Source organism: Coptis chinensis, chromosome 7 (assembly GCF_015680905.1).
Source record: "Coptis chinensis isolate HL-2020 chromosome 7, ASM1568090v1, whole genome shotgun sequence".
Lineage (NCBI taxonomy): Eukaryota > Viridiplantae > Streptophyta > Magnoliopsida > Ranunculales > Ranunculaceae > Coptis > Coptis chinensis.
This window is the reverse complement of record NC_141462.1, coordinates 87,390,320-87,418,046: the sequence shown is the minus strand read 5'-3', so window position 1 is coordinate 87,418,046 and position 27,727 is coordinate 87,390,320. Positions and strand designations below refer to the sequence as shown.

The window sequence follows — 27,727 nt, the reverse complement described above, 5'->3', positions numbered from 1 at the left end:
TTGACTCATATCGTGATTACTAGTAAGAACGGCAATAACTAATTGCATTAGATTGAAAACCAAGCTATCTGTATTGCATGGAACTATGGAAGGGGCTGCCCCTGAATGTCACGGCTTCAAATGTTCCTTGCTTCTGACCTGCGACATCCTACAAGGCTACAATTACTGGGGTAGATGTTCAACCATTCATGTATGGCGTCTAATCGAACAAACCATTAACTTATTCTTACTATACATTTCGTACCAAATCTTCAGTTCTTACCCTTAAATACAATTCCTTCAAATGTCACTGGTAGCCACAATTGGTTCATCTGCGGATTTTCTTCAGCTCTACGCCTCTACTGCAGGCTGCAGCACCCAAAATGGTAGGTTGATTTACTGAAGCACCAGACAAAGAGCATCTTTAACCAGACATTGTCTTTCCAGCATTGCTCTAGGTCCACCAGCTAATCTAATCCATGATGAGCTTTCTGTCCTCTTTCATTTAACACAGAACCAGCTATATCTGAAAGCATAATAAGAGGTTTACATCTGTACCGCCATCACAGTTTTACTTGCTTCAGCTAGCAGTTGATGATTCTTTAGTTTTCTCTGTCGTCACCTCAGTGCCAGAGGTGCTATTCTCTGCAGTGTGAGTAGGAGTTGGTTGTGCTTGACTTGAAGCTTGAGAATCAGATGCAATCCCTAAAACCACCAGTGTAGACCTATGCCACATACATATACTAATTATCAGAAGCTGGTCATGAGCAACACAGGCAGAAATTGTCTTAGTTTGTGCAAAAACCTGGGTAGAGCAGATCTTATATTTGGCTGGGAAGCATGAGCAATCAAGGGAGGCTTCAGTGCAGCAGTTCTGTTCAATGCATTTTCTAGTTGCGCCGCAGGTAACTGAAACAAAGATTGTACGTTAGAATTGATAATGCAAACTTTACTTGCCATGATCTGATCCCAGATACAGCAAAGAAAGTCAATCTCTATGAATAGCAGAAAGCAAACCTACCTGCCACTGAGAAACAAAGTTTTGTACCATTGGTAAAAAAGTGCTGGTTTTGCAAATTGGAGAGAACAAAATGAATGTATGATAATAAGATCTCAATATCAGTTCTACACTTAATTAGGCGTACGCCTATAGAGACACATGTTGTTCCCAAGTTTTTTCGTATTTTCTCTGTTTGATGGATTACTAACAAACCATTGCATTCAGTTTAGAAGACACACACTTTGCATAAGATTCACAACAATTGTGTAAACTGTTTCCACAACCCACAAATGTAATAACTATATAAACCACAAGATACCAAGTAAGTAAAAATCAGACACACGCAAATGTATTGGTGTATGACAAAAATACCTAAAAAGATCAGACAACATTCATGCATACTGTAACATACATAAGACTAGCAGTGACCTGTGGCTACACCACTCATGACAATTAGGGTGCCTTCAAAACCACTTGGCGCTCCCCTACGTGTCCACCTGTGGCTACAATACTCATGACCGTACGGGTAACTTCAGCATGCCCATGAAGACGATGCTTCGAAACAAGTTGACTTGCCTACAAAGCACCATTTTTCTTTTGAAAGGTGTCGTCAAGAGCATTTGAAAAACATAAAGTTTGTCACAAATCCAAGGTGCATCTTGAGTTTGGAAATCAGTAAAAACAAATTCTTTCTTCGCCATCGTCGTATAAGCTTCATAAAATTTTAATTTTAATCCTCCAAAACCGCCCAAATGTCATAGATTTCAGTAACAGTATGCGGACGGTATATTACAAAATACACACATGAAGGTTATTTATATGTCAATTATGTTAAGTATATAACATGTGGATTATCTTTACGACTAAGTTGGACAATATGAAAGCATTATTTCTGCCCTATGTCTCTCTCTACTCACTCTAGTTAGGGACTTCAGGACAAGGGTTTTGCATCAAATTCTCAGTTTCGCCCAAAAAAAAATAAAGAAAAAAAATAAAATAAAATTACATATGTATATATAAAAGTAAGTCATATTCTCCTACCAACCCAGAATCAAGGAGATCGTTACCTTTTTAACATATATTTTGGCCCATTTTGTAAATTTAGACCACAAAAAATCCGATTAAACTCCTTACCGGGACTCCTTTAAGAAACTCCCCAACTGAACACTATTATTTTGTATCAAGATACGCATTCACAAACATTTCATGTGAAAAAATAAGCTGCAATAAAAAAGATTGAACGTACCTGAAGCAAAACACTGAAAGATTGAGGTTTTGTGAGGAGAACACACTTCAAAAACCCAACCCACAACTTAGGGTATTTCCATATCTGTAGTCAACCATAAATAAGAGTCAAAATATGCACAGGAAAAAGTCAAAACTATATTCGTATATAACGATCAATTAAGAATACCTGCTTCGTTACAAGACGCGAAAGAATCTCCATTATGAAGTCAACCTACAATATTTCATGTCAACTATGTAAAGGATGTAAATATCCTAAAAATATAATAATATTGTATATTATAAGAAGAATGCCAAGTAAAGAAGGACCCATTGAAAGAACTGCACTCAGCGATCCCCAATCTACAATGCTAGTGAAATATTCCAGTAATTATTAACTTTTCACTAATCTTGTTCCTATTGAATTTATGTCTTGAATTGTTGTAAATGCAACACATTTTGGAATCTAGGCCCATTGAGGATTTGAGGATGACAATGCTAGTGGAAAATCAAAATAAGAAGTTGACCTTACAGTTACAGTCAAGTTGACCTTCTCTTGCTGAACCGTAACACTGAGAAAAGTAGTGTGAAATATTCCAGTAACCATTAGCTTTTCTCTGGTGTTGCTTCTATTGGATTTAAAAACTACATGACCCGAATAGTTGTAAATGCAACACATTTTGGTATCTAGGTCCATTGAGGATGACCCACATATTGGCACGATCAACCGTTTAGAATAGGTGCTATATTACACCTTCACATCAGGGCCGCATGGTTGCCCACCAGAATATAGAAGACTCAACCGCAGAAACACAACTGACTTATAAGGAGACAACCAAGCCCTGAAACGACTTCTGTCATTTTGCAGAAAAGCACTGTTTTCCATCAACACTTCCTTGCAATCTCAGACCAGTTGGTTTAGCCTTTTTAATTAATACTTTACCCTCTTAATCCCCCCCCCCCACTACAACTCCAAAATATAGTCAATTAGTCAATGAAGCTCAATCTGCATTTTAGTTCTTACCAGGGCTGGAAATGCACCAATAGCCTGCAGAACAGTACGCATGAACAATAATGGCAGAGGAATCTGCTCAACCTGCGAGATCATTTTTTTTTCTCAGTGATTAACTAGAATATAGAAGATTGATAATCAGGAATTCGGTCTGGGAAATTATAAAGTCTCCATCTGTACGTACCAATTGATTCAAGACCTTTGCTAAAACTTGCTGGGTAAAGACTTGCCGCTGCTCAAAACAAGTATTGCACGCATCTGTCACCTACACAAAGAACAGTGTTACTTAGTTATATGTTACATGGACACGCCATATCTCACACACACATGGACACATATTGTGTGTGATATACCTAAGTTTTTTATATTTTGCCGTGTCAGACACACATATCCGTGTCAATGTAACTAGACTTATACCATTTAAGGCATGAAGCAAAGAGAAGTAAACAACACATGCCTTCTTCAAGGGTATCCCATCTCTCTCATGATCAATCCCATGGATGGCAATTAACACTTCAGCTGGGGTCAGGGTAGGACCATTATGAGACGATCCCTGCACAAAATATGCAAAATAAGAATGTCAGCAATAATTTGAGCACTAACATCACGAAAAATTCGAGCAAGCTTGAATTGTGGTCGACTATAATACTATATGCAGTGTGCAAAAAGTATGACGTAACGGTAGGCACGCACATACAATAACAATTGTGAAAAAAGAAACAACCAAGAATTCCGCAACCGAAACATGAAAAAAAAGGGAATATAGCAACTGTATTCTCTAAATTAACTATGGTTTTTCCACACAACCTAAAACCTCGTTATGGTGCTTGAATTATCAATCAATGACCAATACACAATTGGAGCTCCAGATAACAAACCCCTAATACGAATCCTAATTATCCTACACATCTGAAATAAATTACACAAAAGTAAAGTGGGGAGGACAGTCGTAGGGTGACGTCACAATGACATCATGCCCCAGCATTAAAAGTAGCAGGTAGCTTGACCAAAGGGCATGATTGCTAATATAAGCATCTTCACATAAGAATGAAGTAGAGAATTCCACAAATAAATTTTGTTTCTGAAAGGCATGAGGAAATTTCAATGGAATTTTATCAAGCTTTAATTTGTAGAAGTATTTGCAGTTACATAACATGAGAAACTAATCAAAGTTATGAATTTATGATACAGATGCTATATACATAACAATAATGGTCAAGACTTGAGTGAATGGGCCCAAGGTCTTGGGTCAACTTCACAGGGAAAAAGGGATTTTAAAGGATTAGGGAATAATGTCTAACTATTAAAAAAGAATAAAAAAATTGCATAACATTAATTCTGGAGAAACAAACTGTCCTCTAACTAAAAACAAACAAATAATCAAACAAAAAAAAGGATCCCAACATATACGTTGGCACATATATGGAATGTAAGCAAACACAATCTCACCCAAGAGGTTTCAATTTAAAATGTTAAATTGAAACCTCTACATTTTGGTTTATAATCTATGATGCATGGATACTCCTAAAATGTCATTGCACCGGTGTCGGTCGGGTACGATACCGATATGGGTACCGGATACTTCTAGGATACTTGTCCCTTACCCAAAAAAAAAAGAATCCCAAAAATTTTTGAGAGAGGCATTTAGCCAATGACCAAAATTTTCAAATCTCTCTTCTTTATCGAAAGAAATTGAACTTCTCTGAATGGATTCCAGCTGGAATCCCTGAAATAGACCTGATTCGATAGTTTTGCTCCATTGAAAATGTAAACTGTTTCTTGAGGCTTCAAGTTGTATTGACTGTGGCATGTCTTATAATAGTTTTTCACATGTTCCTAACTTACTTTACTCAAAGAACTACTAAGAGAATTTTTAGAATACACATATATTTTAAAATATTCCTAATAATTTCTGTATCCTAATATTTCAGAAAAGCCGTATCGTATCCCGTACCGGTGGCGCCGTATCGGTACCCATATCCATATCCGTGCATTATAGTTTATAATTATATAAGTATCGCCTTTAAATTTTGTTCCCCTAATATTTTTATATTTTATGATTTATATATTCAACAACAGATATATTGCATAAGATTCTTTTGTATATACACAAATTTTCAGTTGTTTTCCCTCCCCTATACTTAACTAGGCAAAAAATCCGGAAAAGAGGGAAGAGTGTGTGATAACAGCCATGGAGGAATATCAACTTCAATAACTACAATGATGTCAAGATTTTATCCAGTAAACACTACTTATGATTACCTGCAATAAACGTACAAGGCAATCCTGGAATTTATCTGTTGGAAGGTTAACAAATTGAGGGAAAATCGAGAATACCTATAGAAATGAAATAGGGTATCAATTTTAGGTAAAGTGAGTAGAAAACTCAACAATAATGATACAAAATCAATCTAAAACAGTAAAAAAAAAAAAAAGGAAACTTTCTCATGGGAAGCCAGATTGGAGAAAACCTCATCTTTCGGGAGAAATGACAATACTGGAATTAGAATATCTACATCCTGCAGTCAGCATAAAACTAAAACTTAATTTTAATCATAAATATAGAAAGTGGCAAACTTTCCTTTCATTATTATATCATCTACGAGATAAAGAAATTTACCTTTAATTTTGAATCATATAACCTTCTAACAGTAGATACCAAGTCTGGTGAAGGAATTGTTCCATCTGTTAATATATTTAGTACCTGTTACATTAAAAGAGAAACAGGATAATGACTTTCATGTTGGAGTTTGATGAAACATATGATTGCTTATGACGTATCAAAAGTCAAGACCTGGATTAGAAGGCTCTCGCTTCCTGTGGGTGGGTCCGAGATAATAGCAAGAAGCTCAGAAGATGTTCCTATTGTGCGGACTAATATAGGAATCTGGCGATGAACAGCCTGCAACATATAATTGAAAAGAGACAATAAGAGGATTAAAAACTAATTCTAACAAGATTTCAGGTCAAATAACATTGTCAAAACAAACCTCTTTAACTGCTTCTGGTATGTTGCTATAGATTACAAAAATTTCACGAAAAAGGGAGTGCTTCTGCAGAAGAAAGTGAACAATATAAGCTGATTATCACTAAAAATGCAAGTTACAAACTTATATTCCATTAAGGCATGGTGGTTGCAACTTGCAAAATAGTAATCCCTGTTCTTGACTCCTTAAATACACAGCTCATAGAGATATAGTCGCATGAAAGGAAAAAAAGGAGTACCTTGGTGCAGAGGGCAAAATATAAAGACATTCGTCTCTGCCTCCGAAATTGCGGAGGATGATGTACTTGGAGGTGAGCATGACTGACGAGTATCAAAAGAAACTTCCTTGGGGGCAGTTATCGGAATTAACTCTTCATTAGTAGAATTTTCTACATCAGAACCCTGCAAGAATAACTACGCTGATTATGAAGTTGTCTACTTACTATAACACTGTATACAGAAAACATGTAATGGAGGAACAGCATCAGTGTTAAGCTGATATCAACTATCAAGCAACTGAAGAAAAAAGATGTACAAGAAACAGCTCAGGAAAACAAACTGAAGGTGTAAAGCCATGGAAAAAACAAATGAAATGTGAATATATTCATCCTAACTGCCACAAAATAAGTAAGCCAGTAATGAATCTTCCCCTCCAACATTTGGGTGAAAAGCAAGCAACAGTAAGAATGTAAGAGCCACGCTCCTTCAAGGTAGAAAATTAGAAATAACGATTATTGGGAAGATCACATTGCAGAAATCCTGGGATTACCCAACAATTGCAACCTTTTCTTATATAATCTAGATTGTACAATCACGCCCCTAATTATTTTTTCAACAAAAAGAATGTACTAAATCGGTAAACAAGACATTAGCAGTAAAACTTTTATAGTGACAACTGCAACACCGCAACAGTAAAATGAGTACTACTGAAAACACTCAATGCTTAGCTTGGGCAGCTATGCATATAATATAGTAACAACCTCCTTTTTGACCTTCAACTTGAGCTAATGGATTCTCATTGGTGACATAAATGGAATCTAGCCATCTGAATTGAGTTTTCTATTTGATCACCTAATGGAGGCGGCAGAAAGGTGCCAGCATTTTCTACTTGTCCTTTATGAGTTTTCATTCAAGATTATTTGCTAAATGGCTTTCTCAGTTGAGACAGCAAGTCAAATTTTAAGGGACATGCCTTCTTCAAGTATTTTTCCGTATGTAAATAAGCAGATCATCCTTTACATTTCATTACAATCTGTTAGTAACCAGTACAGTCCAATGGTCCAATGGCATTCAATTATGCTACTAGCAGAACCACATCATTACATGAAAACAGTTGTCTGATACTCTGATTCAATAAATGGCTTCGAAAGTAAAGCAAGAAACACTAAATATACCCCGACTGAAAATTGATTCTTACAAAATTTCCAGAAGTTTAAAGCCAGCTCTTCTTTTGTACCATCCTCTACAATTCTTTTAAGGCATAGCTTAAGGCTTGACTACTTTCACATATGAGCGATAATCAATTCGAAGATAAATTGCCACCATTGAAAGTATCAAACATTAAAAATAATCAAAATTTTATGTCATTTCCTGCAAAAAAAAGAATTTGATCTCCATTCACCTTTTGCACTTCCATAGTTGATTGTTCTACATCCATCCCTTCCGTCTCACGACTTTTCATTACTGAGAGCAGCATTTCAGTGGCAAAATCTTCTATTTGTCGTGTAATGCCTATGATAGGATACAGCTTGTTTGCTACCTGAAAAAGGTATAATGACCACATTAGTAAAGCTAAAGATGGGAAGGGGATGACTGGATGAGATTTCTGGACTGGTACGAGATTTTTTGAGGGATATACCAAGCGTATTGCCTTCATCCGCACTTCTTCCATGTGATGAACTGCACTCTGTAGACGGGTAACAAAGAACCCAAGTCAGTACTACATGAGAATGATGTCAAGCCTAAAGTGTAGAGAGAGACAGAGAGAGAGGAAGCTAGGATGAAGGGGAAAAGAGGGCAATTGCAACTTGGGTACACCTTGTTTTACACACAAATTTACATAACTGAGTACATATATCTTAAATAACTAGTGGCTGCCTGAGCCAATGGCATTCCCATCACATTCGCTTATGAAATCTTTTTCCAAAGATGTAAGCTTGCTGTATGCCCTCTGCCTGGCACATGTCAACAAACAATGGGATGCACACATGTCTTCAAGATTGTAGTCATTTTGGGTTTATAAGTTGATATCCATCACTAGTGATACAAAAGATCTTGCGGAGAATTGTAGATCCAAAGTCCTTTAAAAAGCTAAAAAGTATAACAAGGACTCTCTCCTCCACAAGTATTCTATCTCTCCAATTACCAAAACTAATAAATGCAATATCTCTCCGCAAATCCTTCTTGCTTGTTAGTCTCCTTTTGCTTTTCCCTTAGTATACTCTGTATGGACAAAATATTTTGATGAATGGGAGGGTCAATATCTACCACACTTAGTTACATGAATCTCTCTTTGGGTGTAATTTATCTCACTCTCAGCCATACATCCCACTGATACAATTTTGTGTGTATGTGTATGCATATGTTTGTTCAATTAGTGCAATGACTATTTCCTGTTATTAATCCCAATTTGTGTTTTCAGTAGTGGGACAAATATTATGATGGACACCCCAACCGCACACTACACCTCCATATTCTGAAGATTTACTTTTACAAAAAACTTTGTCAGATCTAACATTGCCAAATTTGTAAACGTAAGTAAAATTTTCAAATTCCAGGAATTTATCTGGACTTTTAAAAATGACTATCAACCAACACAGGCGAACAAATATAAGGTCATAAGTCTAGGTCTAAAATGTAGTTTCATGATAAACAAAACAAGAAGTTTTCATTTTGGTAAAAGAAACCATCTCCCAATAAAGTATCAAATTCCAAATAATTGTAAGTAAAAAATTTTGCAACCAAATCTAGTATATACAGAAGGGCATACTCCAATCAAGATTAAGCAATTTACTAGCAACAAGAGACCTAACAAAATGACAAAAACCTGCAAAGCAATCTTCACGCAGACATCTCGGATAGGAGGCCTGAGCAAAATCAAGCTCCATACAGCACTGAGTCCTTGAGTAACTCGATCGCCATTTTGTAACTCCTTGTCAACTTTTTCGATAGTCTCGGGACAGCACAAAGATTCTAATAATTTAAAGGCTGACTTTGGAATATATGGAACTTCGCCAAGCAATCTACTTAGAGATTTGTCAGAAGCTGGAAAAGAATCGCGGAGAGTTTCAGCCTGCGCAATGAACTATGGTTTAAAAAAAATTAAGTTGCGAAGTACAAACAAATGTAACCAAGAAACAAATACTCACCACAACCAGAAGAAATGATTCATATACTGAAGTAGCAGTGGTGGAGGAAAAGAAGTCGTGTTCCTGTTCTGCCTCTCGAAATAACCTGTAGAGGACAAGTGTTGTCAACTCGTGTCCCTGATGACATTCAAATACTTTCCATCAGCAATGAGTTTATGATGTACGAACAAAAAAAACAAATAGAGAAAAAGAGGTTAGAAGACTACTGAACCCTATAAATGAAAAATTAAACCCATACAACTAAATTGGCGAGTATCTTCAAGAAAAAGGAGGATGTTTCTCTATATACAATTACTTGAATAATATATATTAATTAAAGATATTAAAGTTTTTATGACCTCGGTCAACAGTTATAACACAGCCTTCAGAACAGGAATTTGTAATAGAGAAAATTTGTAAAAGCTAAACATTTTTAATAAGTTAAGTGTTATATTTATATTGATAAAATATATATCAATATGACTCAACTGGCTATGATGTGTGGGATTTACTTGGTAAACAGATATTGTATTAAATAAAAGCAAAGTTAGCTTGAGGTAACCTATATGTACAAATAATAAAAACATTTCAACCATACGAGTATCAAACAGAATGCCAAACCCAACTGCAATTAAACTGTAGCCATGCGAAAGATGCACCATCTAGCAACAGAATCATATAATGTACATCACTATTACTTCTGCAGTAAACAAGAACAAGAAGACAAACAAATTAATCATGCATATTTTCTTAATGCCTAGTTTTCTCTATCCAATTAAGACAAACAAATTAATCCAATTTAGAGGTTTATATAGTGAGCAAGATATTCTGCACTAGAACTTTTAAACACAACTTTTTATAAATTTTAAAACTACTGTCTTTTTCTCATTATTCGTTTTTGGATAGGAGGATTGCAAAATTATTACACAACTAAATAAAGGATAAATAACAATTAACTGTATCTTGAGCACCAAACTCTACATGCAACTACCTCATGATTTACGTAGTCTGACAAAATATGCTTTTGTAGAAGCTTCCACGGGTCCAACTCCAAAGGGTACTGCAAAAAGCAAATAAAAATTGGATATAGGTTAACCGATCAGATATAACAGAATAAAAGCCGACACACCTAAGTTTGTATTATTTTTTTCTTTCTTTATCTATTTATTTTTATTTTATTTTGGGGGGGAGGGCAATGATTCGTCATACTGTTAACATTGTGTTATTATATTGCACTAACAACCTTGTTATTTACACTATAAAACAGAAATTAACAGTAACCATGTCTAAGAAAAAAATCCAAAATAAAGATATGTAAGTTAACACGAATTGGTAATTAATAGGGGTTTGAATTCGAACTATCTCTTACTGTACAAGTAGCGCATAGACAAACTGGACTGAAGAATATGAAGAAAAATGAACAGGTGGCATTAACTATATTTTAATGAGTTTCTTTCCAAATTACATTGCTAACGGAAACCAATATACACATCTCCACATAATTCAGTCATCAGCATAGGAACTTGAAGCCAAATAGAAATACAATAGATAACACTCTAACAACAATATTAACAGTCACCATGTCTAAGAAAATTATTCATAGTTAAAGATTTGTAAGTTAACATGAATTGGTGATTTATAGGAGTTTGAAATCGAACTATATCTTAGTGTACAATTAGCACATAGAAAAACAGGACTGAAGAATATGAAGAAAATAAACAGGTAGCATTAAATATTTAATGAGCTTCTTTCCAAATTACATCGCTAACAGAAACCAATATACACATAATTCAGTCATAACTTTCCATCCAGTAAGGAAAAATCAAAAGGTCGACACAAAAATGAATCATTTACTACAACCTACAATTTGTTGTTGCACAATTTCAATTTCATTTTCATCCAACAAATTCACTGAAACAAAGATTCGGAATGACAGTAGATCATGGAAAGTAATTACCTCGACTCCCAAACATGCAAGCAGAGAAAACCGCAAATGTGATCCACCTGCAACAGATATTTTATTATAGTTGTCAATTATGCGCATAAATGCCATTCTTTGTAGGTCATCCTTTTGATCGTCACTGAGAATGACAACAGGTGCTGTCATCTTAGGAAGGGCACATTGGTTGGATAGGACAACAGGAGTAGTTGTTGTAGAAGCCACACTGTTGGCATCTGAAACAGTTGCTTTTGGGCTAAGTTCCTCAGACCTATCAGCTTGCAATGAACTGGATGAAACTGAAACCAGTGCGTCTACGCTTGTAATATCCTGATCTAACCCAGGTGAAACAGCAGAAGCCAGATGAGAAACATTTAGTGATTCTGATGGCCCATCAGTGTGGATCGTGTCCAAGCCAGGTATACCACACTCTAAAGTTTCCTCATCACGTGTGTCTAATAGCATGTCAGAACTTCCAATTGTCAAATCAGATGGAACGTCAATACTGGATGGAGGAGAAACGCCTCTAGATGCCAATGTTTCAGTCGCTTCAATGACAGTATGTATGCTACCGGAAACAGCACTGACATCAGACAGAGTCATGGCTGGTTGTTCTGTCCCCAAACTTTGTTTCTACAGTATCCAAGGGATGAAAAAAAAAAGATGAACTCTCAGTAGAGTACAAATGTAGAATTCTAAAATTATCAAATTAAGGAAATTAAGAAGCAGAAAATAATGTAAAAAGGAGCATTGTTTTGGTAATTAAAGCAAGGAAGAACCGTACAGGGGCATCATGTGATGTTGTTGGTTGACCACCAATAAGCGATGCTATCTGTGGAAAAGCACTAAATAGTGAAGCTACTTCTGAAGCAAGAGATGATGACTGGATAGCATGGATATCAAAGCCGCCGCTACTAGAATGAGAACTCATGAATGCAGATTGTCCATCTTCCTCAGCATTGGGACGAATGACAGGAAGATATTGCAAATTTGCCATAACAACTTCAGCAAGCAAGTCAGCAGAGATACTTGAAATGAGAATCTCTAGTGATCCAACAGCTTTTTCACCCTGAGCAACCAATGCACCAAACATAGCAGCAAGTTGACGTGCAGTATCTCCCTTTGCAGAGGAGGATGTTGAAACAACCGCAGGAAGGCCACTCTGACTTGAATCAGGACCCATAACTCCATCAGATGTCTCTGAGACAAGAGGTGTTGGCCTGGCTCGTTTTACAGAAAACCCATTTTCTTGGAATACCCCACCAATGTCTTGAACTAGAGATCTCTTCCTTTTTGTGTCAACCTCTGCATCACATGCATCCATGAAGGGCTTCTCTTCCTATAGCATGTATCACCTCACAGTCATAAATATGTGAAAAGAAAACAGAAAGTGATTGAGAAAATAAGAGAGACCGTTTTCTGTCCATACTATGATGTTAGAATTTACTGGTATAAGTTCTGTTAAGGAAGGGGGTGGAAGGGAGATTGGAAGGGCGCTTGACACAGTGTTTCTATTTATTGACATTAATGCATTTATCTTAATTTATTACACGTTCAAAACCGATAAGATTGGTGTCGGCTAACTAGTACCTTCCACAGAACTGTAAGTTAGATAAGACAATCACCTTAACAGGATAGGCCTCGCCCATTTCATCTTCTGTTCTTCGAGAAGCGATCCTGGCTCGCTCGGCCAATTCTCCATTTTTTATTTCTTCTAGGGCTCCAACTAATCTTTCACGCCACTGCAGGTATCAAAAAGTACAAAAGGAATTCATATCAGAAAATGGACATTGGAATGTAAAGCCTCTGCGAGTGTATTAAAAAGGCAAACCTATGAAGGGATAGATTTCAGTGATCTAATCATTTGGATGGTAATTCTTACATTGGTCCTAATAGATGAGAGATGATCACTGCCCGACTAAATCATACAAGAGTGTAACTAAAATCTTTCAATTAGATGCTTAGCTGGGAGCTAATATCAGTAGACAGTAGTTGGTTTACAGATTCTGTGTTGCCCACCACTCCACCTTCACGGAATGCCGTAAGGCCTGTGTATTATGACATAGACAGTCATCCAGGATGGGTCTGTAAGTACTAGATCTCTGGAGGATGTGATTTTTAAGTATCAAGTCCAATGCTATTGCTGATGGGGGATGTTAGGTTTGTGCATTTCTGCCCACTCCTCAGTGCTGTTAGGTGCATATCTCATATCTCTCCAACAGCTTGGCTCAGGAGTAAAGTGGTTGTTAAAGCCATTGATGTACTCGGAATGCACCATTAATGTCAGAAAGAGGAATGCTAGCAAGCTACCCCTGTGGGGAGTTATCATGGTGATACCCTAAAAGAAAAAAAAATTACTTGATGACCAGTTCATCATGCTATCTCCACACAGGGGTAGCTTGCTAGGATTCCTTTTTTAGCCAAGGTTAATTTTCAAAACACCTGAAAATTCTGATGTAGATTTCCAAAACTTTTACAATCTTGGATTATCTTTTACTGCATATTGCTGCCAATACTGCAATTATGACTCAGCAAGCTTTCAGAAGTAATATATCGATTGAAATCCTGTTATTGCAACACCTAATTAATGCAAATGCATAACTGTGAAGACACCTGGGAACGGAGCCCATTATACTATTGGCTACTCACTACAGTAGGAATAATCCCATATGCTCAATCAAAACTTTCTTCTGTCAGGATAAATGCTATCAATGAAATCATCAAATAATTTTATTTTCCCCCTTTCTATCTCTTAAACCTCTCCTCATAGTCAGCACAAACTTCCAAGTTCCAAAACCAGAAACCCAGAAAATACATCTAACAGTAATAACAACGGAATCAAATGAAATAATAATATTAATAATAATGATGATGATAATAATAATTTTAATATTAAATAATTAAAATTAAAATTATTATTATTATTAAAATAATTAAAATAATTAAAATAATTATAAGAATAATAACAATAAATAATGTGAAATGTAAGAACATGAAAAAAATACCGGTGCAGCGCCTGGGTTTGTACATTTCAAGCAGGAAAGAAAGGCGTTTCTCAAAGTGTGTTGTACACCAGTGATGCATATCCCTTTGATAACAGAGACTGGTGGATCCAAACCAAGTAAAACTGGCAAAATACGCCCATAAAACGCAGGCCGTTTCTTTGCAATTGCTGAAAGACTGATAACTAACATCAGATAAGAAAATTAAGGTATAACAATAGCAGCATGAACACTTTTCTACCAGAAAAAAATTAAAACGTAAAAATGCATCTAACAAGTTTTCACTAACAGTTGCAAACTCTAATAAGGAAAGAAACGATAGGAACACGCATCTAACAACACACAAAGGGAGGGATATTATGACACATGCTCTTGGGCCCACATGGAGAAATAGATAAGGACTGATTTTATCAGAATACGATCTCCCAAAATAGAGATCATCGTCATCTTCAATAATATTAGCCCATTTGAAAATTTACAACCTTGTCAAAAAGAGGATCGCAAAGTTCAGATGTTTCAAGATACTAGATAAATCGAAATCTTGTAAATAGTTTTCAAGAATGCTATGTATATTCAAATAAGCTAATTTCTGATGATAATGATCTCCATATGATTGCAAGATCATATCCAGAAACAATGAGACCTTAAGTCTTATTCATGTGGGACCAAAAAGTGTATATCATTGTTCATATTCATATTAACGTGTGTGTGGCTGTGTAACATCCACTCTCCAAATTTAGAAAAAACCATACTACCCATACATCCTTGTCCATATCAAGTGAGTAATAGACATATGGACACAAGAGACATTGGAGGTTATATACCTCAATTTTTGGTATTTGGCAATATTAGATACAGCATACACATGTCGGTCAACGATACCCGTGCCCAAGGCAATGTTACTTAGGTGTGTTTGTGTGTGGCGTGAGTTGGGGTGGGGGGCTATTTATCAAGTGGTCCACAGCATGAAAGAATGTCTTTTCAGCCGGCCTGTGGAGAGCACATTATTTGAAAGGCAAGTACTTCCTTACTGTATGAATGAGATTATATACAGTTTAGTCACAGTTTAGTCATTAAACAATCCACTAATACAGAACAAAACAAAAAAACAAACCTCTTGATGAGAACCACAATCATAGAGTTACTAAGTGATTTTACTTTAGGAAACCTAAGCTGATCAAGCAATAGCCCCAGGCTTTGACTGGCTTCCACTGATAGATCTCCAGCATTGAGTAATGGATGGCCTCCTCGTAGCCATGATATATCAAATCCTGCTGTCTTTCCTGCAAAATTAAAATCATGGTCATGAAAATATATATAGCGCTTCCTACATTAAGCATGAAATATTAAAAAAGTATAAGAAGTTGAAATTTCTACCACCAGCTTCTTGAGGTTGTGGTTCTGAAGAACTCTCTGGATCTGGACTATAAAGAAGAATCACTGCTTCAACAAATTTCAAAGCTAGTAATCGGATCCCATCACTTCCAGCCTGGAGACAAGTTGTAACAAGATATCAGGTCACACAAAGTATTCCAGACAAAAAGTTTAAGAAATAGAGACTAGAACCATCGGTTACCTGAAATGCTATTTGGTATAATGTGTCCTTGAACTTTAGCATCCAATCCCATGACAATTCAACTGATTCATCCAGTCCACTAGAGTGTAAACCCTGACAAAGAAAAAAAATCATTACAAGAGATTGATAGCACACCTTTCCAACTAGATGCTTTCACAGGGGAAAGACAATATCACCAACGTTAACCAAATAATGAACCAAGTTGTCAATGGGAGCCTTCGACAAGACCACCCAGGGGCACTTGGAGGTACCCAATATCCGTAATGTCATGAGTGTGAGCACGTCAAAAGTGCGTAGATGAGTGTGGAAGGCAGTAAATCATAATGTCACTAGTTTCAAATGAAGTACAGCATATAAACAAGCCTTAAAACCAATAATGCCAATAGAGATATACCTGAACAGCAACTTTTTCAAGTACCCCCCTATACAAACTTGTGCCACTAATAATCGCTTGTCTAGCTACAGCAGGTGTATCATCTTTAAGTAAAGATAACAAAACAGGCATCATTTCAGGTATCAACTCAATATCCATCATTCCAATTTCACCAATCATCCTACAAAGCTCAAAAAAACTCAATAAAAAAAAAACACACTAACTCAAATAAAAATCAGTTCTTTAATTAAAATAAAGCTTACCCAGCGAGAGATTTGCGAATGGGTCTGAAAGAATCATTCTGCAATTCAATAAACTGAGGGAGGAAGTCAGGAATTAAAGAAGGGTCTCTTTCTAATAAAATTTCTTTCAATTGATCGAAATTTTCTAGCTTTGTGAAATTATCCATTGAGAAATTGATTGAGTGGAGAAGATTTGAGACTTCTTCTCTCGTTCTCGCACTCATCATTCCCACCATTTGTAATTCAATTCAATTTTTTTTCTAAAACCCTAATTCTCAATTTCTGTTATTTCTGTTATTTTTTCCAGAATAAATATCGGAAACTATTTTTGTTTCGGTATGAGATGTTCTGGAATTTTGTGTGAATTGGGAAAGAGGCTTTTTATGTGAGGCCCAATAGTTTGTTTCTATTTATATGTTTGGGCTTTTATTTAGGTTTGTTACCATTCAACGTTCGTTCGGCCCAGTGGTCAACCGACAAAACATACAAATTAGCTACAAGTGTATGAACAGTTAACCGTGCTATGCACCTGTTTTTTAAGTCTTCAAACTAGTCAAGCTCAAATATCTATTATCTATAATTGTGTAGAAGAAACATGGTAGTCTGTTTGTTTGGATTATAGATAAGAACAACACTTCTATATGTACATACGCAATAACAATGCATGAATGAATAGAGTGAAATAGTGACCGTGAAATTTAACAAATTGTTCTATCTCCGTCTAAAAAATTAAGTGTTTAGATTTGTTTGCCCAATAAGTTATTTAGGTGCCAGAAAAAAAGAGTAAATGAGGTGTTTCTAATCTTATTGGGTGAGAAAAAACAGTGAATGAGATAAAAGAGAAAATTATAATAAACTATTTGATAGTTGGGGTGAGTTTGGGGAAGTCGGCTACCAATATCGTGTAGAAAAGTGATAGTTATTAGCCCCTATAGTATAGATATAAATATATAACATCATCATGAGATCTACAACAACATCAATCATACACTAACTTTTTGGTGTCTAGGTTTCAAAATTTTATTGCATAATTTGTGTAGAGATATTATTTGTTGGACTGAACTCGGTTATATCGAGCTGCCTACGTATCGAGTTCTTTAGTGAACTCGAATCAAATTAGACGTAGTTTAAGCTTTTGATTGGTTGATTGGATGGGAGATGGAGATAGATGATCGAGAAGATGGAGAATTGGCCTCCTTTGAGAATGGAGAAGACGCATTCTTTTATAGGCGTAGATCCCCCTTTTGTGCTATCTTGATGATTGTTTTTACTCTTTCCGTTATAAAATAATGATCTCTAGCTCATTAATGATGTTGTTGACTAGCTTGCAACGGTTACGTTTTCTAGGTCGTTTGGATGACCTGACCTTAGGTCGTATGCACGACCTGCTTGTAGTCTGGACACGTGGTCTGCCACGAGTGTTTGAGAGTAGAGAGTACTGACACAACCCCCTTTCTTTACATCACTGTTTGTAGAATAGTGGTGTAAAAAAGGATAATAAAGGAGATCGCATGTCTTACTTGGTTGAAAATGGAGATTGTTGCGAATTGAATTTTCTGTGTTTGTAGGCTAGATGTCATTTGTTGCTTAGAGTTTTGTTGTGAGTTTATGTGGTAGGTCCTACATCGTAGTGCGCAAATCGTAGCTCGTAGTGCATAGATCTTAAATCGTATGTTGTAACTCATAGTGCGTAGATTGTAGTTCATAGATTGGATTTGACTGATAATTAGCCTTTGAGTGGTAATTACAGTTGAATCAAACTTAACCCTATCAGAGGCTTTAAGTTGATTTGTGGTCCTTAATTTTGGGGGTACAGTGGATTGGATTTGACTAATAATTAGTCTTTGAGTAGTAATTACAGTTGAATCAAACTTAACCCTAGTGTTGGTGTTAAGTTGATTTGTACGCATTTTAGGTACGTTTTTGTTGATAGTTAGCGCGCCTTTTGTGGGCGTCACTATGGTTGATAGCTAGCCTTTTGGGGGCGTCACTATGGTTATTAGTCTTGAATTAACTATATGTTGCTAGGCCCAGTTTTGGAGATTTGAGCGACCAGGTTGGAGATGGTTGTAGCTAGCCCCCAGTTCGTAGTAGAAGCAGCCCTTTGTAGGTGTTAATGTTGTTCAGCCCCAATGTTGGAGCTTGATTGATATGTTTAGATGGCAATAACTTGTCCCAGTTCGGAGATGGCTATGGATAACCCTCCAGCTTGATTGGCTTACAATAAACTACAAGGGAGTGAGCTTCCATTTTGCAATTCGAGTGACTCACTGGTTTGTAGTATATGTGAACTATTGAGGAGGGAACTGCGTGTTTTGAATTGTTATATCTGATTTGGGAACACTTAGATGCTTTCGATTTAGAATTGTTGATTCCTTGATTCGACAAAGTATTATTTCCCCTTGATTTGTTATTTCAATTGATGATGGATATGTTTGCAACCTTTTGCGTGTGGTATAACTCCATGGTGAGCGAGCTTTTTAGATTGATTGACATCATCGGCGAGAGCTTTGCAGTGTGGTCAATCTAGGATGACTTAGAATATTAATGTTCGTTCAAGCTCCAATGAACTAATGACAACCTGTGTACAAGCTGAACTGATAGTGATTGTGTTCGAGTTGAACTGATAGTTGGAATATTGGTTGCTTCTTCCAGGAATCCAGGTTGTAGACCTGCTCTAACCTGACTTGAGGATGAATTGATCTGAGGATGACCTAAGCTGAGGACGACCTGATCAGAGGATAAGCTGATCTGAGGATGACCTGACTTGAGGATGAGGTGATATAAGGATGAGTTGATCTGAGGATGTCCCGACCGAAGACATGAGGACATGAGGATGACGACTCGACGACGACGACTTGATCCGAGGATGACTCGAAATGAGGAACCGACCTAATCGAGGAGGATGAGTATTTCCGAGGATGAGATGATCTGAGGATGTCCTGATCTGAGGACAACATGACTTGAGGATGAGCAGATATGAGGATCACCTGACTTGAGGATGAGCTGATCTGGAATGACCTAATCTGAGGATGACCTAATCTGAGGACGACCTAACTTGATGATGCGCTGACTTGATGATGGACGATCTGGCTGAGTAATGCAGGATGATCTGAGTCAGATGATGCTGAGTTGTCAGATTGCATATTGATGGTACTAAAGTATCATGAGTTGGCAGATCAACGCAAAGATAGCAAGTAATCGCGATCTTTAGCTAATTAGAGTAAGTTTGGATGTGTTTTGGTATTTTGGCCGTAACTTTAGCTACAGTTGTCAGAATCATGCGTGTGACCCCAATTCGGAAAGATCTCGGCGGCGTGCGTTGTTACCACCCAGCTTAGCTCCGTGGTGGTCATTTTCGAGGTCAAAATCCACTGTTTTCTCTTGAAAATTCACATTTTTTTGTTTTTGTCCGACCTGAGCTGATAATGCGCTGATCTGATAGACGACTTGGATGAGGACGACTTGGAGGAGGATGACCTGGCTAAGGACGAGCTGGCAAAGGATGACATGACTGATGATGACCTGGCTGATGAAAGGCTAATGGACGACCTAGCGGATGTCTTTGCATTAGATCTGGCTGAGGTTTTGATATAGCTCTGCGATGAGTTGTGCTGGTGTGTGCTTCTCCTCATTGATATAGGTCCATAGATTAGCATGCTCTGAAATTTTTGTTTGAGATTGGTTGAACCAACACTTTAGTTGACCTTGTAAGGAGCGACCTATAAGCTGGATTCCTAGATCTGTATTGTCACCGATTCGCCATAAAGGAACGTGCGACATGGTGGTAGTTGCAGCCCTCGGGTCGGTACTGGATTGACTGCAAGTGATATGTAAGTATGAAGTATATCTTGCAATATAGAAGTGTGCACAGATTATCCGAACTGATCCAAAGATTAAAAATTAGTATAAATGAAGGATAGTTGAATGTAGACTTATCTCTTAGAACGCTAACTTTTCACTTGTTGCCATTGATAATCCACACCAAGCTTTAAGCTGTTCTTCCATGGTGATTTTACTAAGTTTCGTGGGCTTGAGAAAATGGTTTGAATGCTTTTTCTCAAGAAGACAAACCGGCAGATGGCGCCAATGTAGAGGTGGTATTTGTTTGACTGAACTCGGTTATGTCGAGATGCCTACGTAACGAGTTCTTTAGTGAACTCGAATCAAGTCGGACGTAGTTCAAGGTTTTGATTGGTTGATTGGATGGGAGATGGAGATAGATGATCGAGAAGATGGAGAATTGGCCTCCTTTGAGAATGGAGAAGACGCCTCCTTTTATTGGCGTAGATCCCCCTTTTGCACTGTCTTGATGATTGCTTTTACTCCTTCCGTTACGAAGTAATGATCTCTCATTAATGATGTTATTGACTAGCTTGTAGCGGTTACGTTTCCTAGGTCGTTTGGACGACTTGACCTTAGGTCGTATGCACGACCTACTTGTGGTCTAGACATGTGGTCTGCCACAAGTGTTTGAGAGTGGAGGGTACTGACAATTTGTATACATCCTAAATGTCAACCAGCATTTTAGTGTTGTAACTAGGTTTAATATCTTAAATTTAGATGTGAATCGCACAAATTAAGCATAACTTGCCACGAGTGTATTTATTGTCTTAGGCTAAGTCCAATGGTGCACCATCCCACCAAATATGGCGAAATTCGTGATCTAATGGTGCGTCAAAACACCAACCAGTTAATGCACTATCGCTATTAGTTTACCTACACATAGCGCATGTTTTAGCATAATGGCGTATGGTCTACACGCCACTCTGAAAGGCGGGTAGAATATATTTTGTTGGCACGCCTCTACAAATGGTGGGTAGAAAGTGTTTGCATGCCACTAGGAGTGGTGCTTGGTAATACTTATTATTTGATTTGGACTATACGCCATTGAGAGAGGCGGCTAGAAATTTGAATATTTTTTTCACGCCTTTGGCACTGGCTGATGGTTTAGAAACTATTGGGTGCGACTCACACCATCCCGCTAACACTATCCCTGTGATATTGTGTTATAGTGGGATATCGCACAAAACCATTAGACTTAACCTTAAAGTTTAATTTGACGCACACTAAATCCAATTGTCACATTAATTGTTTTAGTTGTAGATTTGATCGTCCAAACTTGAGATCTAATGGATAGAAATGAAAGTATTTTGTAACTAAACTGGAGTTGGTTGGTTCAGATCGGTTTTTATAGGTTCAAATATTCAATAACCGAAGACCAAACCAACCAAGTCGGGTTTGACTTTAACAACCGAACCAAACCACTAGTACATATTTGAAAAACCGATCAAAACAGGTCGGTTCGATGCAGTCGGTTTAATTGGTTTGCTCGATTTTTTGCATGCCCCTAGCTACTAGAAAGCCAGCAGCCGCTTAGAGGCTAATGTCTGCCTAGAGCGATGAAAATAATGTTAGATGGGGAGCTATTTTCTTCATATATCATATAATGAAATGGAAGATGTTTTCATATATCATTGGGTTAACTAGTATTAAAAAAAAAAAAAATCAACTTGGGTTGACCGACCGTTGAAATGTGTATTTGGGTTGACCGTAATTTCCCATTGGGGGAAATCCTAATTTGGGGGGGGGTTAATATTCGTTAACCCTATATCATTTAGTTTTGTGGATAAGACTTATATATATTATGTTTGGGTCACGGTATTGACACCCCATAAAATGAAATTGGCACCCCTTTGACCAATTCAAAGGTACTAGCACTCCTCCATTAATCAAATAAAAAACACTCACGGCAAGAAATTGCCGCGATATCGCACAATCCACGACATCGTGTTGCCGCGAGATTTCATATCCCACGGAAGGTGGTTGTCGTGGGTCCTTTTTCTTTAAAATTTTTTTAATAGCCACCGTAAAGAAAGTTAATTGCCGCGAGATGGTTGTGTTCACTAAAATGGAGTCTTTGCTTGTATTAATTATCAAAACTCTTCTTCATTAATTTGATCACAAAAATTTCTTATAGTATATGAAAATATTTGTCGCGAGATAGCAAAATTATGCATCGATTGTACATTTTTTTTGTCATGATTTTGGTGTTGTTCTTAGAGTGTATAAAGAAGTTTTAAAGAAGAAAATGAGGTATCCATATATCGTGTGTGTTAAATATGCAAAATTTGAAATGAAAAAAAAAACAAAAAACACAAAAAAAATGTTCCACGGCAACTGCCTGCCGTAGGATATGGGATCTCGCGGCAACCCGATATCATGGATTGTGCAATCTCATGGCAATTGCCTGTCGTGGGATATGGGATCTCGCGGCAACCCGATGCCGTAAAACTATGAGCATATGGGGTGTAAAAGGACATATAAGAAATAACCATTATTGTTTTACTTTTTACCAGAGGGGTGCCAATACCGCGCCCCTTATGTTTTTAGATCTTTAGCCAATTTTTATATTTGGGAACTTAAGTTTTTGTCAGGATTTTTTAAAAAAATATGGTAAAACATGATTTTTGTTTTTATTTTTTATAATACAAATGATTAAGACAGGCATGCAACAAGTTGCACTGCAAGTCCTTTTTGAATGACAAATCATATCCTCCTAAATACAAACTCGTTAGAACTAGCCGTCATTATGTTACTGTCCATAACTTTTTGCAATTTCTTAAGGAACTCAATAAACTGTTGTGCCAAGAAACCGAAAGTGTCGAAACTGAACATAATGAAACAATGTTGGTTAGCCCTACAAATATTCTCGTGTTTCCCAATCTTTCTTGTCGCTGCTCTATTAGCTGCTTCTCCCATCTCAAAGACTCCATTCTCAAGCCCTACCAATGGAGATGCTTGAGTTACATCAACACAAGCATGCTTCCCCTCAGACCAAGTGGAGATCAATACGTCCGCAGGTCGAAGTGTCGATCTACCTTCATTCGGATCAGTGAAAAAATTGACATGAGCCTCATTCTTCACTTATACTCCAGCCCTCCAAAATGCATCACATAAAATGTCTCTAACCTGATCACGTTGATATTTGAAACTTGAAAAATGTCGACAATCTGCTGCATGGTCCCCGAAAGCATCCAGTCTACTCATTTTGCAAATAGTGCATGCATAGACCACCGTCAAAGTACATAGGAACGAACCATAAGACGATACCAGATAATAGAACGATACTCCACCGGCGACATACGTTGTCCAAGTCCCTCCATCAGAATGATAAGTAGAAAATCATTTGCATGTTCTGACTGCAAGCATCCAATGACTGCATTTTGACGAGCAGATAACTCAAACTTCCTTTCAAGATCAACAACAATCTTACCGTAGAACACTTCGGCCAAAACTTTTTGTAGTTTTGAGGGGATGGTAGCATTCACAGCGAGAGAATTGAGGTTAAGATCGGGTAGACAGAGACTCAATGCACTGCTAGTAGCATCAAGAGTCTCATCCAAAGGCACTGGACCACAACTCCAAAGAATGTGGTTCTTAAGCTCAGGAGTCTGACAACGAGAGGCCACAAAAGCAAAAAGTAGAGACATCAGTGACACAATAAATACCTAACCCACCAAGACGTAATGAGAGTGTCAATAAACGCCACTACAAATCACCAAAGCCAGGACCATCAGAAACCACAATAGTACCCTAGAGAACACTAGCTGCAGAGATACTGATCAAAAGTCTTAACTCATGCCTCTCTGAAAAAGGATGGTGGACAAGTACGAATCGCAAAGACCAATTTAGAGAGCCCAACAAAAGCTCGTAAGAGCGCTAACTCACACTGTGGATATTTCAATACCGCTAAACAACCAATCAAAGTCATAGTATTTTCTATACGCTTGCGAGCAAGGCCCATGACAAAGTGTGAATCAGTGTTGGCCGCACCACCCAACAACCTAGCCCCTTGCTGAGGACAGGACAAATCATGAAGGAAAGAGACCGGGAGTGGAGTGACGTGGATCCAGTGATGGCTAAAATATCTCAATTTTAACCACATTAAGGACCAACCCGTAAGAAGGCCCTTTTTTTCCTAAATCATACTCAAAGTTGTCGCCACATGTTCTGTATCTCCGATCAGAGTCCCATCATCTAAGTACCAAGTCTGTAACAATAACTGACAACTGGACTAGATCCATAGAATCAGAGGATGCAACACCAGTGCAAAGAGAAGGGGACCCAAAGGGTCGCCTTGCTGGACCTTAGTAGCAGACCATATGTAGTCATCCCCTAAATATAACCTCGGAGGTTGATAATACATGTACTCAATCCAAGGGGCAATAGCTGGGCAACGGATACGAACCTCTTTCAACAAGGTTTTTCGATCAACCATGTTAAAAGCATTATGAAAATCTACAAGCAACATCGAAAGAGAGGTACGGTCACTGTTAGCATACACCATATGGTTGACAACATGCAAAATTGTCTCTGCTCCGCCAGAAACATCAACCATGTCACAGCCCGATTTTCTAAACAATTAAAATAATGAATATTTGAAATATAAATATCTCAAAACATCACTATATTCAATTGTCTAAAACCTAGGCTATGGCCGGGGATACAACACATGTCAAAACCTAAAACCCACATCACAAAGATCAACTTAACCACAAATAAACTCCAAATTCCTCAACTATCACTTTATTAAAAACTTTCTTCCATCCCAATACAAACATAAACAAACTTTAAGAATAACAATTTCCAACATCGATTCTCATGTCATATAAAAATGTAACCCACGTTATTATATTCTTCCAACAAAGAATCGGACCTAAAAGAAAACTAACCGGACGCTCGGGCACTAATCCCAATCACACGTTGGTTCCATCGCTTCTACCTATGTTCCCAAGAACACACCCACGTTGCCAAAACAAAGCAAACATGGGTCAAAGAAATGGAATTTGTCGGTATGAGTAGACTAACCACATATAAACATTCAAAACTTTTCTTATCCCACTAACACTTTAACTCTATCATAACCTAATCATTCACACTTGGAACATGTAGTTCCATCATTTCAACCGCATAGCTTCTTCCTAAGCAAAACTTCCATTATATAACTCATTATAATGACTCGTTTTAATATCTAAACCATTGAATTTAAAACTTACCGATATCCACTGCTGTATAAGGGTAGGACCGCGTTCTTGCACAAAAATATTATTAAGTCCTACCCCCTCAAAAAGAAAGTTAGCAATTTTATATAAGATGTGTAGATATCCTATAGGTATTCCAATGCAAGCCCAAATACACTCAAGATAATCAAATTAATTTATCTTATTAATTAATCAATTACTTTTCTTATACACATATTTCACAACCTATGTACCTTAGGTCATTCCCGCCCACATTCAAGGAATACCCAACCTTAAACAACTCAAGGAATACAACTAAGTAATACCTTAGTTCCTCTCTAGGGTAGTCCAAACAATCACGGTCATTCATGGCACATTCAATGAATACCCGGGTCATTCATGACACATTCAATGACCCATAGATGTTAACGGGCCATTTATGGCACATTCAATAAATGCCCACCTAACATATGACATCAAAATATATAAAACTAAATTCTAAAAATTGAGGCGTGGAGAGTTCTAAAAAGTCGCGGTAAATTTTGTTTTACGATTATTGAACTTTATTTTATATATCAGAGAACGAATGAGTATCTTGATTCCTGTATTTTTGATTTACGCGTTATTAATTTCATGGATGTCTTAGTGTCATAACGTTGCATATCATAAAATACTGCAAAATCACATAGTAGTTAATACACATACACACGTATATATAGAGGTCTTAGCCTAAAGTCAAGTATGCTAATAGCCCTAGACCTATCTTAATAACCCAAATCATAATCCGAGTTAAAAGGTCAAATTGGGTCAACTGGTCAAAGTCAACCCTAGTCAAAAGTCAACTCTAGTCAAAATCAAAGTCAACTCTGGTCAAAGTCAAAGTCAACTCTGGTCAAAGTCAAAGTCGGCCTGCCAAGGGTCAACAACACTCAACCAGTCCCAAAAACCGATTTATCTAATCATCTAAGGTTCAATAACTTAAGCTTTAACCCGGCCCATAAACTGGTTTGGCCCAACTTGAAGATCCACTTAAAATGCTATGGACCAGACCCAAAAACCAAGGCCCGAAATCGAGGCCCAAAGAAAACTAATTGAACTCGCCCAACCACTAAAACAAAACCGCCCAAAGTAAAACCAAAAGCATTGGCCCAAGGCCCAAAGCCCAAACCTGCTCTTGTTCATCTTCTCCTCCTCCGTGACCAAATATCGACCACCACCACTCACAATCAACCACCCTCATCTCCTCCTCAAGTCGGTTCGACTCCCCATCCAAACCCAACCAACTTTAATGAAAACAAAAGCTCAAATCATTCAATCCCCATTTATACATCAACCTAGATCTAAAATTCGAGCCGCCATTAATGGTGCTTCAAGCTCCACTCGACGGCCCCCACCCAATCCAACATCAAACATGCATCCACAACCCACCAAATTAAACAAAAACAATTCAAACTATTTAAAACGCATAATACCCCAAACCCAAATCCCAAGATCACAAGAATGGCAAGAACCATTGACGCCCTCTTTGGAGCTTCCAAGACTTCTATGCTAACCACCAACCATCAACTTACCAACATCACAACATAAAAGAAAGTTCAAACATGCCCATAAGATTTCGTTCAACTGTTCTGGCGATTTCGCCGCCATTAACAGTTTAAGCTTTTCTCCAAGCTTTAACAGCCCACCCACTACGGCTAATCATCCGACAAATCAAAACAACAACAACTACTGGCTAGTTTTAAGTTCAAACAAATAACGGGGCGCCCTCCGTGCTCCGCGCCGCCATTAACGGTTATCCCAAGCTCCAACAAGAGTTTCAAAAATACGGTTTAACCAATTTTAAGCAAGATGAGCGGGGACAAAATATCGTCTCAACAAGATGAATAAATTAGGAGTTTCAAAACGGGATCTAAAAGCTAATAACCAAATAATGAACCGAAAATATGAGCGTAAACTTTATAACAAGATTCGCCGGTACACGGAAAACTATAATTCGTGAAATAGCAAAATAGCTACTCACCTTA

The 27,727-nt window shown here is 37.4% G+C and overlaps 1 protein-coding gene across 1 annotated transcript; it reads right to left on the bottom strand.

Moving 5' to 3' along the window:
• Positions 1-47: 47 nt before the first annotated feature.
• Positions 48-16,981, bottom strand: ESP4 (HEAT repeat-containing protein). Its single transcript, XM_086569787.1, is given in 28 exon segments — positions 48-704; positions 785-888; positions 2,226-2,309; positions 2,394-2,438; positions 3,228-3,299; positions 3,400-3,480; positions 3,673-3,768; positions 5,478-5,552; positions 5,687-5,734; positions 5,836-5,919; positions 6,010-6,117; positions 6,206-6,268; positions 6,441-6,471; positions 6,473-6,603; positions 7,823-7,960; positions 8,060-8,107; positions 9,248-9,493; positions 9,570-9,686; positions 10,540-10,608; positions 11,506-12,120; positions 12,272-12,826; positions 13,113-13,229; positions 14,493-14,667; positions 15,604-15,772; positions 15,867-15,978; positions 16,066-16,158; positions 16,460-16,619; positions 16,702-16,981. Coding segments are annotated over 28 exon segments (3,996 nt in total). The 5' UTR covers positions 16,917-16,981; the 3' UTR covers positions 48-559.
• Positions 16,982-27,727: the final 10,746 nt, after the last annotated feature.